Source organism: Myxine glutinosa, chromosome 12 (genome assembly GCF_964187855.1).
Source record: "Myxine glutinosa chromosome 12, kmMyxGlut1.1, whole genome shotgun sequence".
Classification (NCBI taxonomy): domain Eukaryota; kingdom Metazoa; phylum Chordata; class Myxini; order Myxiniformes; family Myxinidae; genus Myxine; species Myxine glutinosa.
The window spans coordinates 94,470,773-94,485,747 of record NC_136272.1 but is presented as its reverse complement, the minus strand read 5'-3'; the positions used below and the strand labels follow the sequence as shown (position 1 = coordinate 94,485,747).

General features: G+C 44.0%; 1 protein-coding gene across 1 annotated transcript in view; it reads left to right on the top strand.

The window, feature by feature from the left end:
- LOC137437636 (transforming growth factor-beta-induced protein ig-h3) overlaps window positions 1-14,975 on the top strand; it is a 140,903-nt gene that overhangs the window by 101,295 nt on the left and 24,633 nt on the right. The window contains exon 10 of the mRNA XM_068132112.2: window positions 11,766-11,914. Within this exon, the coding sequence (XP_067988213.1) occupies window positions 11,766-11,914 (149 nt within the window). The remainder of the gene's footprint in view (window positions 1-11,765; window positions 11,915-14,975) is intronic.

The window sequence follows — 14,975 nt, the reverse complement described above, 5'->3', positions numbered from 1 at the left end:
ATTTACGCCATGAGTAAGGAAGGAAAATTTCCAGCGCGCTGATTCGCTCATTCGCGCTCATTGATGACGATCACGATCATGTGATGACGTGATCACGAATGATGTTTGTGACGCGATCACGTGATGTTCCTTGCCGCCATAAACTCACAGCAAGTAGCATAGATTTTAGCATGATTAGCATTATTTAGCATGATTTAGCATGATTTAGCATAGATAGTAGCATGTTTCACATAGATTTTTTTTTCAGCGAGGAATATTATACACGGATTCTGACCGGTGGCAGAGCAACGCGCTGATTCGCTCAGAGCGATCACGTGATGTTCCATCTCCGCCGCCAGTTGGCTTCACTTTTCACGGAGTATGAGCGTTCTATATATTTTCAATTCAGTGCGCCCGACTCGCTCACGTACTTGATTTGTGGCATAGACATGGCCATTGGGCCTTCACGGTGTAATTTGTGCGAGGCTTTTGTCCGAGTGAGCTTGAGTCGAGAGGGTGAATGTACGGGTTGGGAATGTACGGGTCTCCCTTCCCCCACCCGGCAACGCCGGTACTGGAGGGCGTCAAAGGATCGGTGAGTCTCCAAAATCCGCTTCGTGCTGTTGCGAAGATTCAGGACGATGTCGCGATTGTTGTGCTGCTCTCCGACCATGAGAACTGCAACGTCATTGTTGACTGGCCCTCCTCTTCCCCCTCCCCCCTCCATCCTCCCCTCCCCCTCCACCCTACCCCCTCCCCTTCTCCCCTCCCTACCCCCTCCCCTTCTCCCCTCCCCCTCCCTTTTCCCCCTCCCCCTCCCTTTTCCCCCTCCCCCTCCCTTTTCCCCCTCCTCCTCCCTTTTCCCCCTCCCCCTCCATTTTCCCCCTCCCCCACCCTTTTCCCCCTCCCCCCTCCCCCTCTCCTCCCCTCCCCCCTCCCCCTCCCCCTCCCCCTCCCCTCCCCCCTCCCCCAACCCACCCCTCTCCTCTCCCATCCCTCCCCCTCCCCCCCTCTCCTTCCCTCCCCCCCCTCCCCTTCCCCCTCCCCCTCCCCCCTCCTCTCCCTCACGTTTATACACGGAATGCCGGTACTTCCCCCCCCTCTCCTCTCCTCCCCCCCCCCCCCGTTCCCCTCCCCTTCTCTTCCCCCTCCCCTCCCCCGCCCGGCAATGCCGGGTACTTCTGCTAGTATATATATATATATACATATATATATATACATATATATATGTATGGCTGCTATCTGGCACTTTGTCAGCAGGGGGCACTACATCACGGAGTGCAATGTGCAATGTTCTCAGAGGTGTTATTAGCCAGTTGTTCTGTCTGCTGGAACTTGCAAATAAACTTTTTTTTTTAAATTCCTAAACAATAGTTCTGATATGCTACTCTACCGAATCCATTCTTTTAATGCATGGTCATACATAAGTTTGACTATGGATGCCATTTGAATTCCCTCCTTGGTCCATACACCACAAGTGCAGCTGCATAGGGCTCCATTAATAATGGCCCCAGTGCCTTGAGGGTCAGTGGCCTCACCCATAAATAGATTGCATAAACCAGTTGCTTTGCATTTCCAAGCCCACCGCCAATCAAATGGAAGATTTAAACACCCTTTTCCACCTGCTTGTTAATCCCAGACACAGCAGCTTAAGAGTTTCTGTGAGAGAGTCATTGACCCAGTAAAAAATAATCCACTTTGCCATGGCAAGCCCCAAACGTCCAATATACTTGTACCCCATATATAAACATCACGAAACACCCACTTTAAATGGGCGTTTAGCAAAAAGCCAGGACGCAAGCTGGAAACTATGCAAACTGGGAGCTCCTTGAACGAGATTGACGCTCAAATTAAAGAAGTCAGTCTGACACTGTTACGACTGTCCCTGTAGTATAAGTGAGCTGCTGTGACGTGCTGCGTGTGACGAGTGACGTGCTGTAGATTTTTTATTTTTTTCCCTCAGGGGAACAGTTTCTTTTAGAAATATGGTTTTGATGGGAGGAGGGGAGGATACGTTTTCTGGAGCCCAGTTTTAAGAATAAGGGTAAAACCAAATAGCACATCCTAGGGTCATTGGGCTTAGCAAGTATAATATTTTATTAGTAACACATGCAGAACATATCAAGATTCATAATTCGTCTTCTTGGCTCCTTTCGGTTTCTCCAAGATGCTATTTTATAGAGATGTTTGTCGACACAGGACATTTGTGAAAAGAAATGTTAAAGCCAGCTGTCCCATATGCAATCCTGTACAGGCTGCAGATCCAATTAAGGGTATCTACATTTGTATGAATAGACCTTCAGGCCTAATCCATGACCACACAATACCTTCAAAATGGAATGAATAGGGGATATGCGTGAGTTAATGCAAATCGCGTTGATAGTTCTCTCAAAGTTGAGCATTCAAAATAGCATTCAAGGAGACTGAGAATTAGAAGCTACCGTTAAGAATTACTAATTATCGTGAGAAGAGATGCCAGATCAATCACGACAACTCACAACATTCAAAATGGCACTGGCAAACTTCCCTTATTCGATATAGATGTTGTGTCAGGTACGTCAGGGTAAAATAAGGAATGGTACGGTTAGAATCTACCATATAAAACACAATGTCAGTTTGTGTGTTTGTACAGATGTCTGTCCCTCTTCATAAGGGTAGGTTTTAAAGGCCAAACTTTTAACATGAATGTGTGTTCACTAGGGTCTATTTTTGAGGATAGCAGATTATGTCTCTTCTATCGGAATTGTAGATGGTGGATGGCAAACCAAGCCTCAAGGGCAGTGTACAGAAGTCTTTCTTTAAAGAACAATAAATACAAAGCAGATGGAGGTGAAAAGGGGGAGGGGGAGAAAGAACAGAAGGATCGAGGATGTTGTGCGCAATGTATGGAGAGGAACAGGTGATTGCCTGCCTTGCTTCAGACGAAAACTTGATATCCATGTCAGTAACTCAGTCATAAGAAGGAACGAGGGCTGAATTGTTGAGGACTCTCATGCATTCTAAGTGAATGAATTAGAAGTAGGGAAAGCCAGAGACAAAAAGTGTAAATATGGAGGTGGATACTGTAAATCAGTGTGTTAGCTGACACGTCCAGGGAAACTCCGCCGCTAGCTCCACTAGCCAGCCCTCCATTGCACCATGTTCACCAGCTCAGAACGCCCTCACAGGTTCGGTCTTTTTTCACAAACTCCCCAGATGTGCCAAGCTATGAGCCCTTTGATTCATGAGCTCATAATATCCCTGAGATGGCGTGATTTGAGGATCGACCAGCTCCTCGCTGTACACTAACCTTGGCTTGAGCTTCGTGGGTGTGGCCTCCTTACCAGTTCGCTATTGTCTCCATGCAATGCCCATTGGCAGGGCCCAGCTCCTGCAGTGGCATTGACGGCTAGGCCAGGGCATCGGACGTTGTCTTCGGTGCTAGAGGCCCAACCATCTACAGGCACTGTGGCCTGTGCTGCATGCACTATGATACGCTTCATTCGACTTGAGGTGCAATCCTGGGCTGGTCCATGATTCCGGAGGTTGTTCCTCGTGGATGTGATTTGTAATGGTGGTTTGTAATGTTGTTTTTGCAGTGTTGGTTGTGATGTTGAGCGTAATGTTTGAGTATTACAAAGCATGCATGGATGTGCTGCAGAGGTCCGGAGAGAGAGATATTGGGAGAGATAAGAAGAGAGGGACAGACACAGGATTTAGATGGAGAGGAATTACAAAGGGGTTCAAATCTTCTACACAAACACAACACATTTCCCTTTCCACTGCTATGAGGGGAGGGGTGATTTATACTACAGATATAACAACGTTAGGCATCCCTTATGTGTTGGCATGTTTCTCCCCAGGGTCTCTGAAAACCAAAACAATATATATATACAGTCACGTGAAAAAGTAAGCACACCCCATGTAAAGTTTTGACTTTTTCAACATATTTCAACATACAGCTAATTGATCTTCATTTCAACAATATTGATAGATAAAGGTGATATAATATAACAAATATCATGAAACATTTACATTTTGTAGTCCATTGTATAATTTAAATAAACATAAATGCAAATTTCGCATGTGGAAAAAGTAAGTACATCCCTACATTTATCACTACTTCAAATACCTAAAATTAGAATCAGGTGCACCAGCTCAGGTGCAAATGATTAGAACATCGTTAGAGAGGATCTTGGAGGAACCTGTCTTATTTAAACCTCAGACATTTCGTTTGGTTTGCTCTTTGTTGTTGAAGTGTGCGGCGTCACCATGCCTAGATCAAAAGAGCTCTCTGAGACCTTCAGAAAGAAGGTTATAGATGCCGACGAGTCTGGGAAAGGATTTAAAAAGATCTCCAAACAATTTGAAATCGATCATTCGACTGTCCGGAAGATCATCTACAAGTGGAGAAGATTCCAAACAACTGCCAACTTGTTCAGGCCAGGCCGCCCCAGCAAGTTCAGCACGAGAGCAGACCGGAAGATGCTGAAAGAAGTCTCTAAGAACCCCAGAATGTCATCACGGGACCTACAGGAAGCTCTTGCCACTGTTAATGTCAAAGTGCACGAGTCTACCATCAGAAAGAAGCTGCACAAATTTGATCTACATGGGAGGTGTGCCAGGAGGAAACCTTTGCTGTCCAGAAAGAACATCAGGGCAAGACTAAAGTTTGCCAATGAACAACTGGGCAAAGACCAGCACTTCTGGAACAATGTGCTCTGGACAGATGAGTCAAAAGTAGAGATATTTGGCCACAGTACCAGAAGACATGTTTGGCGAAAACCAAAGACAGCATTTGACCACAAGAACCTGATACCAACTGTAAAGCATGGTGGTGGAAATATTATGGTTTGGGGCAGCTTTGCTGCATCAGGGCCTGGGCGGCTCACCATCATAGAATCCACGATGATTTCTTCATTGTACCAGAGGGTACTTGAGGAAAATGTGAGGCCATCTGTTGGAAAGTTGAAGCTCAACCGAGGGTGGACCTTGCAACATGAAAATGACCCTAAACATACCAGTAAATCCACCAAGGAATGGCTGAAAATAAAGAAATTGAGGGTTCTGGAATGGCCAAGTCAAAGCCCGGATCTAAATCCCATCGAGATGTTGTGGGTGGATTTTAAACGAGCTGTGCATGCAAGAAACCCCTCAAATATCGCACAGCTGAAAGAATTCTGCATGGAGGTGTGGGCAAAAATTTCTCCCAGCCTCTGGGATCCATTATCATCATCACATCCATTATCAAGCACCCTCTGGTTTTATGAAGAATTCATAGTGGATTCTATGATGGTCAGCTGCCCAGGCTCTGATGCAGCAAAGCTGCCCCAAACCATAATATTTCCACCACCATGCTTTACAGTTGGTATCAGGTTCTTGTGGTCAAATGCTGTCTTTGGTTTTCGCCAAACATGTCTTCTGGTACTGTGGCCAAATAGCTCTACCTTTGACTCATCTGTCCAGAGCACATTGTTCCAGAAGTGCTGGTCTTTGCACAGGTGTTCATTGGCAAACTTAAGTCTTGCCCTGATGTTCTTTCTGGACAGCAAAGGTTTCCTCCTGGCACACCTCCCATGTCGATCAAATTTGTGCAGCCTCTTTCTAATGGTAGACTCGTGCACTTTGACATCAACAGTGGCAAGAGCTACCTGTCGGTCCCGTGATGACATTCTGGGGTTCTTCGAGACTTCTTTCAGCATCTTGCGATCTGCTCTCGGGCTGAACTTGCTGGGGCAGCCTGGCCTGAACAAGTTGGCAGTTGTTTGGAATCTTCTCCACTTGTAGATGATCTTCCGGACAGTCGAATGATTGATTTCAAATTGTTTGGAGATCTTTTTAAATCCCTTCCCAGACTCGTCGGCATCTATAAACTTCTTTCTGAAAGCCTCAGAGAGCTCTTTTTTATCTCGGCATGGTGACGCCGCACACTTCAGCAACAAAGAGCAAACCAAGCTAAATGTCTGAGGTTTAAATAAGACAGGTTCCTTCAAGATCCTCTCTAACGATGTTCTAATCATTTGCACCTGAGCTGGTGCACCTGATTCTAATTTTAGGTATTTGAAGTAGTGATAAATGTAGGGGTGTACTTACTTTTTCCACATGCGAAATTTGCATTTATGTTTATTTAAATTATACAATGGACTACAAAATGTAAATGTTTCATGATATTTGTTGCATTATATCACCTTTATCTATCAATATTGTTGAAATGAAGATCAAATAGCTGTGTGGTGAAATATGTTGAAAAAGTCAAAACTTTACGTGGGGTGTACTTACTTTTTCACGTGACTGTATATATATATATATATATATATAGTTACGGAAACGGGGACGGCGCTCCCCTTACCAAGGGGGGTCAATCCCCTTTATATTTGCACTGGCCGTCTCCGATCCTGAAGCTACCCCGCTCCCCTGTGGGGTGGGATTGGCCGAAGCGATTGGTCAAGGGATTCCCATACACCCCCGCCAATCCCTCCACAAGGCAGTTGGGTAACTCCGCTCGAAACCACGGACAAGATGGTATTTTACCGAGCGGTTTTAGCAGCCCGCAGTTCGAGCCATTAGCAAAGACTAAACCCGATTCTAAAGCGTTGGCCGAAATCGCACCACAGGTACTCAATGGGGGAAATCACAAAGATGATCAGATGTGAATGAAATCCCAAGAATAAGGGGGAACAGATATTTATTATTATTATTTACACAACCAAAGAAACCAAAGGAGAAGGAAAAAAACGAAAGTAACTTACAGAAGAAGAAGAAGACACAGTGCAATCCTTAAAACAAGCTTAACTTATTACCCAGACAACACAGAGGACAGACGACGAGCAGACTCACACGAATGGGGTACTTGAAGGCAGGAACGAATGGCTGGAAGGAGAGGAAGGTTCAGCTGGACGCATGGCTGGAGCTGGATCCCGCACGGGACGTTGGGGCTGGAAGTGAGCGGCCACCGACTCCACCGCAATCTGGTTCATGCGTAGCAGCGCATCAAAGCTGCGCGTCAAAGCTGCGCAGGGGCTGGTTGAACAGCGTCGTCTCTCTCGGCAGAACCGCAAGCCTGACTTGGGTCAGCGCACCTCCCTTAGAACTCAGCTCACCTCTCCACAGGACTCCTCCACTCCTCAAACCTTCAAACCTCCAGCTCAACTCAACTCCTCCTCAACTGAGGTGGGGGCTCTGCGCGACGGGTTATATATCCACGCCCATGGAACTTTCACGAACCTCCTCGATCGTTCCCTCTCCGCCCTCTCAGGCCAAACCCCTCATTCTTGGTTGGTTGATCGGGGTTGGCTCACTCCTCCTCCTGATGACGAGGTGGGGCCACACCCTTCTTCCCCGAGTTGACCGCGTGCGTAATGGATGGCGAATGCAGTTGGCAATACAGTTGGCAATGGAGGTTTTGGGCAATTGAAAGGGGATCTATCTTATTTGATTTGGTGCAGCGCAAGGTCAACTAGTGGAAAACAGAGCCTTAACTGATACACATAATAAAGAAATAACTATAGAGAGGTTCTATGGTGGCCTACGTGTGTGCGATGGACTAGCTAAGGTGGACTCATTCCAATTAACAGCCAATAAAGGGGGAAATGTACAAAGGGGGGTTATTAGGGATTTTAATACTAAATTTGATAAAGTGAAGGTTCTAAAAACCGTAACAATCATATATATATATATATATATATATATATATATATATATATATATATATATATATATATGATCAAGGCACCTCCTAGCTTTAATGGTGAGCACCAGCCACTAATTATGTCTCACACGGTAAATACCGCATAACCCGCAAGGAACCAACAGCCTGTCTGCCACACAGACCATCGTTCCCACCAGTGCAAACCAAAACCAGGGGGTGCGGTGCGATCGGCGGGGATAATAATCAACGAACATAACATTGGCGCCCGAAATCTGGATTGGCGGCTCTGCTTGATGTTTAGCCAATGGGGACCAATGAATAAATCTCTGTCTGTTGACAGAGTGGCCGGGCTGAAGCCTCCAGAAGACCCTTTGGGTCGGAGGTGACGCTTTGGTCTAGGACTTCGGTCCACAGGAGATCGGGACAGCGCTCGTCACGCTGTTATGTTCGTTGATTATATATATATATATATATATATATATATATATATATATATATATATATATATATATATATATATATATAATATATATATATATATAATGTTAAATCGCAACTTGTGTTGGTTGAGGGAGATATGTTGAGCTTAAAAATTAATGAAGATTGTTCTGGTAAAGTTAATTAATAGCCGACCAGTTAAAATGGGTTTTTTTCGACGTTTCTTAACCAGGCCTGGTCACTGCATTGGCAGAAACTCAGCACCATCTGGAACTCCTCATAATGTACTAGCTTTGCCCTGAGCACAAGGCCACGCTGGCAAATGCAAAAAGGAAGGCTTGCAGTTGCCGTCTCAGAAGGGATTGATGGAAACAATGCTGGAATGTGCATTGTACTTATCCAGTACAATTTAATTCTGCCATGCTGAAGTTTTACGATCTCTTGATTTTTATGAGGCCGCAGCAGTTACAATTTGAAGGCCCTTTTGTTCTTCAATCCACGTTTAAAATCTGTTTTGCATTTGGAGGAATGCAACATGTGCCTCTGTAATTATCACCCAGAAACGTTCTGCAGGTTATACGTCATAAAGAGGCCAAAGCACTGTAAATGAATGCAAACTCATTGTGGGCCAAAGTTTCACAGATTGCATTAATTTTTCAATTTGAAATGGCATTGGTGTTTTGGGGTTCTAAGCATTGGACGACGTGGTGCCGCTGCACGGAAAGTTCTAGACAGAATGCACAGAATGCAACAATTAGCTGCACAATCCCATGATTCACAATTACTGTTTATGGAATATTCGCCTCAAACCTCACTTTTTAAACCTAAACCCTGTAAACTGCAAATGCTTATAATCAGAAAAACTGTCTGTATTTATTTACTTGTACAATCCGTTGTGGTGAGGTGGCCTGCATGTGAACCACATCATCCTTTTGGAACTGTTAAGCTGCTGTCCCATTTGCATTGTGAACTTTCATGATAATATTGTCGTGTCCCCGGGGTTAAGACCCCTGGATGACGGATGGCCGGTCTTATTTGAACAGACGGACACGACGAGGGTTTTCAGAAACCACGAACAAATAAACGTACAGGACAAGAGATTGGAAATGCAACAAATAAGGGTTTAATTAAAATAATGTAGGCAACAAAGAAATGAACACACGGTAGACTAAAATTCCTAAATGAGGGACCCTCCTTTCGGACTCAAATACAGACACAAGGAGAAATAAATAAAATAAAATGTGGTGTGGTGCGTTGGCTGGTACTCAGCTCTGTCTCCTCAAATGGCCCTCGAACCCCACTGTCGTCGAATGGTGCCCCGAGGCCTTGCGCCGCAGAAGTTGCGGAAACAGAAGTTGCAGACAGAAGTTGCGGAGACAGAAGTTGCGGAGACAGAAGTCGCGGAGACAGAAGTCGCGGAGACAGAAGTCGCGGAGACAGAAGTCGCGGAGACAGAAGTTGCAGACAGAGAAGTTGCAGAGACAGAAGTCACGGAGACAGAAGTCGCGGAGACAGAAGTCGCGGAGACAGAAGTCGCGGAGACAGAAGTCGCGGAGACAGAAGTCGCGGAGACAGAAGTCGCGGAGACAGAAGTCGCAGAGACAGAAGTCGCGGAGACAGAAGTTACCCTTTCACGCACCCGCCCCTTAGTGTGATGCGAATGCAGCACTACAAAGCCAATGATCAGCAACAGCAAGGGGGGGGGGAGGGTATAAAACCCAGAGAGCGCAACGATCTGTCTCTGTCTCTGTCTCTGACTCTGACTCTGTCTCTCTCTCTGTATGATCGCCCCAGCTAGAGAGGTTCGAGAGCCTGTTCCCCCAGAGACATTTTCTGCCTTTCACTTCGGTCTACCGGAACGGAGTTTCATACCTTACTCACCTCACTTTCCCTCCCATCTCAGTCTTTTTCATTAACACGCACTTTTACATGCCTTCACTTGATTTATTTTCCTCAGCACCATGCTTCTTCTTCTTCACATTATTCCTCAGTTTGTTTTCTTCGAGGCTTTTCTCACACCCACACAACAGCCCAGTGCACCATTTTCAGCACCAAAGGCAATTCACAATCCCTCGCCGTCAGCTCTCACCCCTGGATTGAGATACCCGTAGCCATGGGAGCCATCTCGTTGGTCGAACGTAACTCCCAAAGTTTCCCCATATGACCGGGTTCTGCCACAGGGGTAGGTAAAGGGGCGAGCCCAAACTACTAGTCTGGATCATCACACCGTGGACAATAACCTTGACAAAGGTTGTTGAAGGGGCACCGGGAAACGACAAAAAGTCCCATTTCTTTTCTTATCAACCTCTGCATTGTCTTTCCCCCCTCAAAACAATCTCGCTGTGTCATTCCTTGTGGATACAGTATTGTGCTTGTGTGTTAAGTGATTGTTCACATGTGTTCTGGGGTCGGGTATGATAGGTAGAGGGGAAGGGAAAATGTATGTGTTTCAGGTCATGAAACAAATATTTTCAGGTCATGCAACTCATCAACATGATACTTTGTCAAAAACTATCAATTTATCGTAACCATTGATTTGATGAAGGAATGCACATCGTACATGCCTAACGTTAAGATTGTTAACAGTTGCATGTATATTGTCTTTGTTGCTATAGGTTACAATGGCTGAACACTGACATATAATTAGGATCAGTCATAGTTTGAAGGGAAAACAATTATAAATTTGTCACGAGATTAAAAATCTGTTTCAACAATGGCGTTGCTTTCATCAAGGGAGTGTGGAAGCAATATGTCGAGGGAATAATAATAACTCCCTAGGGGGTTGGGAGCATTATAATAAGGACATGAGTCCATTCCTCACTGGACATTGCCTATGCTTACATCTCCTATCATTCATCATTATCATCATCAACCATGCTCTATCTCATGGAGCAGTTTCTCGGCTAAGATTACAATCTTGGACAGGTCGCCACTCCGACGCAGGATATTTGGCTGAGGGAGCAGGAATTTGCAACTAGTTGGTGCAGGAGGGATTAGTCACCAACTCTATTGGTGTGATGCATATGGGATCTTTTTTATTTTTTGTATACAAGATCGAGGCTCGTGTAAGAGCTAAAACGTCTTTAACGTCCACCAAGGACCCGGTGCTGAGAGACGGGTTCTCCAGCTTAACATCCTCCCGATGGATGGCACACACATTCCTGTATTGCCCTGCCTGAGATACACCAGTGTGACAGTTTAGATCTGGGTCAAGATACAAACCCAGGCTAGACAGCTCAGAGAGAAGTGTGAATCCCTCATAGCCCAATGGAATACCTCTGGCCATGCATTCCTCTCCACAATTACGTAATGTTTCTGTGTGGTACACCATCCACCAAATAATGGCACCTCCACATTCATCTCTCTTTCTGTTAACATGGGTCGACGATAGCAACTGGCTCTCCTAACTCTTCACCCTCTGTGGTGACTTCAACTGCCAATATACCTGTTGGGCGGGAGTTGACTCTGCAACCCAGGGAAGAGTGAGACAAAACAGCCTCTAGAAGGCGGTTCCATAAGCGGGAGAAGTGAGGAATAAACTAGTGGAGGTGTACAGTCAGCACAGATTTTGAAAATTTAATGAGGAACAGGTTACTAGAAGAACGTGTGCATCCTGGAGTTGATGGTCAGGGTTGGAGGGTGGAGGGAGGAAGGATCAATTTTAGATTGGAAGCACTTGATTAAAATCTGACACCACCAATGAGCTTATTTTTCTTTCCAGATACTACTGTAAAGGAGATGTCGAAGGACACGACAAAGCTCCTGAAAAACCATGTGGTGCAGAAGCAGTACTTTCTTCACCAACTTCACAATGGGCAAGTCCTGAAGACTATTGGAGGAGCAACCTTGCGGGTCTTTGTCTACCCAAAGGTATTCTTTCTTTCTTTCTTTCTTTCTAGGTGACAAAAACAAGACGATTTAGACTTTGGTTTAGGTGCGGATGCAGATCCGGCCTATCAGTGGGATACAAAACGTAAACTGTTCAGCCTTGCAAAGGTATGCGCTCTACCTATTGCCGTTCTAGTTATTCATGTTACATATTGCTTTCCTATGAAAAGCTAAAAACTCTCAGGAAGAAATTTCCGATCACACCACAGTTGAGATTTATCTGTAATTCATATTAATGAAGAATTCTCTCCATTCACCCTAGCGTACTTCAGTACACACTGTACAAGCACAACAAGAAGGAGCTCTTGCCATGTTAGTGGGGGAGCCGATGTACTCAATTTCAACTTCGTGTGCAGTTCATGTTAATTTTGGGCAACCACTATAAATGTATTCTACTGGATCCTACTAATCGGAAAAATGATGTCGCCATTTTTTTCTGTTGACCTTTAGTGACCTTGACTCAAGGTTAAAGTTCAAACATCATTACAGTGACCATACTTCATTCAAAGTATATCGACCTTGGTACCAAAATGTGGCAAATTTCACAAGGAACGTTGGTTATGACATTTGTTTTGTCATTTGCCCTCTCAGATGTTTGCAATATGCAAATTAATAAGCAAATGACCTAATTAGACAAAAAATATGCATAATTAACATATAGTCTTCACCATACACGTAAATCCCATCACTTCGCATTATTATTGAATGCCAATCATTAGTTACCATCTCAAATGTGTTCTGCTGGATCCTAAACTGGAAAAAATATGTTGCTTATTGTTTTCTGTTGACATGTTCTTGATATTAAATGACCTTTGACATGTACTTGACTTTACTTACCTTGACCCAAGGTGAAATGTCAAATGTCATTTTAACCATGCGACGCGAACAAGCAAAGTGATTTGGACATCTGCCAGAATCAATTTTGTGTTTTTAGGCAACAAATTAAATGTTAAAAATACGAACAATGGCTAAAAACCCAACCAACATGAGCAACTGAGCATGAAGAATGAACAGTATAAAGAAAAGCATTGGGAACTTGAATCCAAAAATCAATATTCTAGACATCCGACTTTTATTTTGCTTGATCGCATCACATGGTTAAAATGACATTTGACATTTCACCTTGGATCAAGGTAAGTAAAGTCAAGTACATGTCAAAGGTCATTTAATATCAAGAACATGTCAACAGAAAACAATAAGCAACATATTTTTTCCAGTTTAGGATCCAACAGAACACATTTGAGATGGTAACTAATGATTGGCATTCAATAATAATGCGAAGTGATGGGATTTACGTGTATGGCGAAGACTATATGTTAATTATGCATATTTTTTTCTCTAATTAGGTCATTTGCTTATTAATTTGCATATTGCAAACATCTGAGAGGGCAAAGGACAAAACAAATGTCATAATCAACGTTCCTTGTGAAATTTGCCACATTTTGGTACCAAGGTTGATATACTTTGAATGAAGTATGGTCACTGTAATGACGTTTGAACATTGACCTTGAGTCAAGGTCACTAAAGGTCAACAGAAAAAAATGGCGCCATCATTTTTCCGATTAGTAGGACCCAGTAGAATACATTTATAGTGGTTGCCCAAAATTAACATGAACTGCACACGAACTTGAAATTGAGTACATAGGCTCCCCCACTATGTATGTATGCACTGTAGTTGGTGTTTGTTCTGCACCAAATAAAAACTTGCCTTCCTCTGTTGCAACTGTCACTTTCTTAGAATTATATCTGCAGGACATATATTGAAAAAGAAAGAAACGTTGGGTTTGTACTTACTCAATAAAATCAAATGCATTTTAACTCTCTTTGTCTGTCTCTGTCTCTGTCTCTGTCTCTGTGTCTGTCTCTCTCTCTCTCTCTCGCTTCTCTCTCTTCTCTCTCTTCCCTCTCTTCCCTCTCTTCTCTCTCTTCCCTCTCTTCTCTCTCTTCTCTCTCTCTCTCTCTCTCTCTCTCTCTCTCTCTCTAGAATGGCATGTACCTGGAAACCAGTAGAAAATGTTTTCAACACTTGTGGAGGTTTTGTAAGAAGCAGATTGATATACTGTATACTTACGTGTGGGCCATGGGCTCCCCTGGAAATGGGGCCACGGGCTCCCTCCCATAATCCCTCATATCACCTTAATGTGCACATAGGTGGTCATTAGATATCCTATGTGCACATAAGTGGTCGATAGATGTCCTAATAATCAATCAATATAATCAATACATCTATGGATAATGGCAATCTATGTGATATAATAGGGTGCATGGACGATACAGGTATATGGGCCATAATAGTAGCGTGGTCTATCAATGATGGTATTTTTTTCCGAATGAGTGCATGAGGCAAAGCTATGCACTCTACCGAGTGCCATTCCAGTTTATCCCTTTGCCACCTTGAATTTCCCTACCAATCCTTTGTTATCGACAGGCGTGCGGAAGTACACTTCGGTTAAGTCTGCGTGTTCTATATTGTCAGGGCTACGGGTTCGTCACAACACCTGCCCCTGTTGTCTAATATACAGTGCATTCAGAAAGTATTCAGACCCCTTCACTTTTTTCACATTTTGTTATGTTGCAGCCTTATGCTGAAATCGTTTAAATTCATTTTTTCTCTCAGCAATCTACACTCAATACCCCATAATGACAAAGAGAAAACAGGATTTTAGAAAGTTTTGCAAATTTATTAAAGTAAAAAACTGAAATATCACATTGACATAAGTATTCATACCCTTTGCTATGACACTTGAAATTTATCTCAGGTGCCTCCCATTTCTCTTCATCATCTTTGAGATGTTTCTGCACCTTGATTGGAGTACACCTGTGGTAAATTCAATTGATTGGACATGATTTGGAAAGGCACACACCTGTCTATATAAGGTCTCACAGCTGACAATGCATATCAGAGAAAAAACCAAGCCATGAGGTCGAAGGAACTGCCTGCAGAGCTCAGAGACAGGATTGTGTCGAGGCACAGATCTGGGGCAGAATTAAAAAAAATCTCTGCTGCATTGAAGGTTCCTAAGAGCACAGTGGCCTCCTTAAT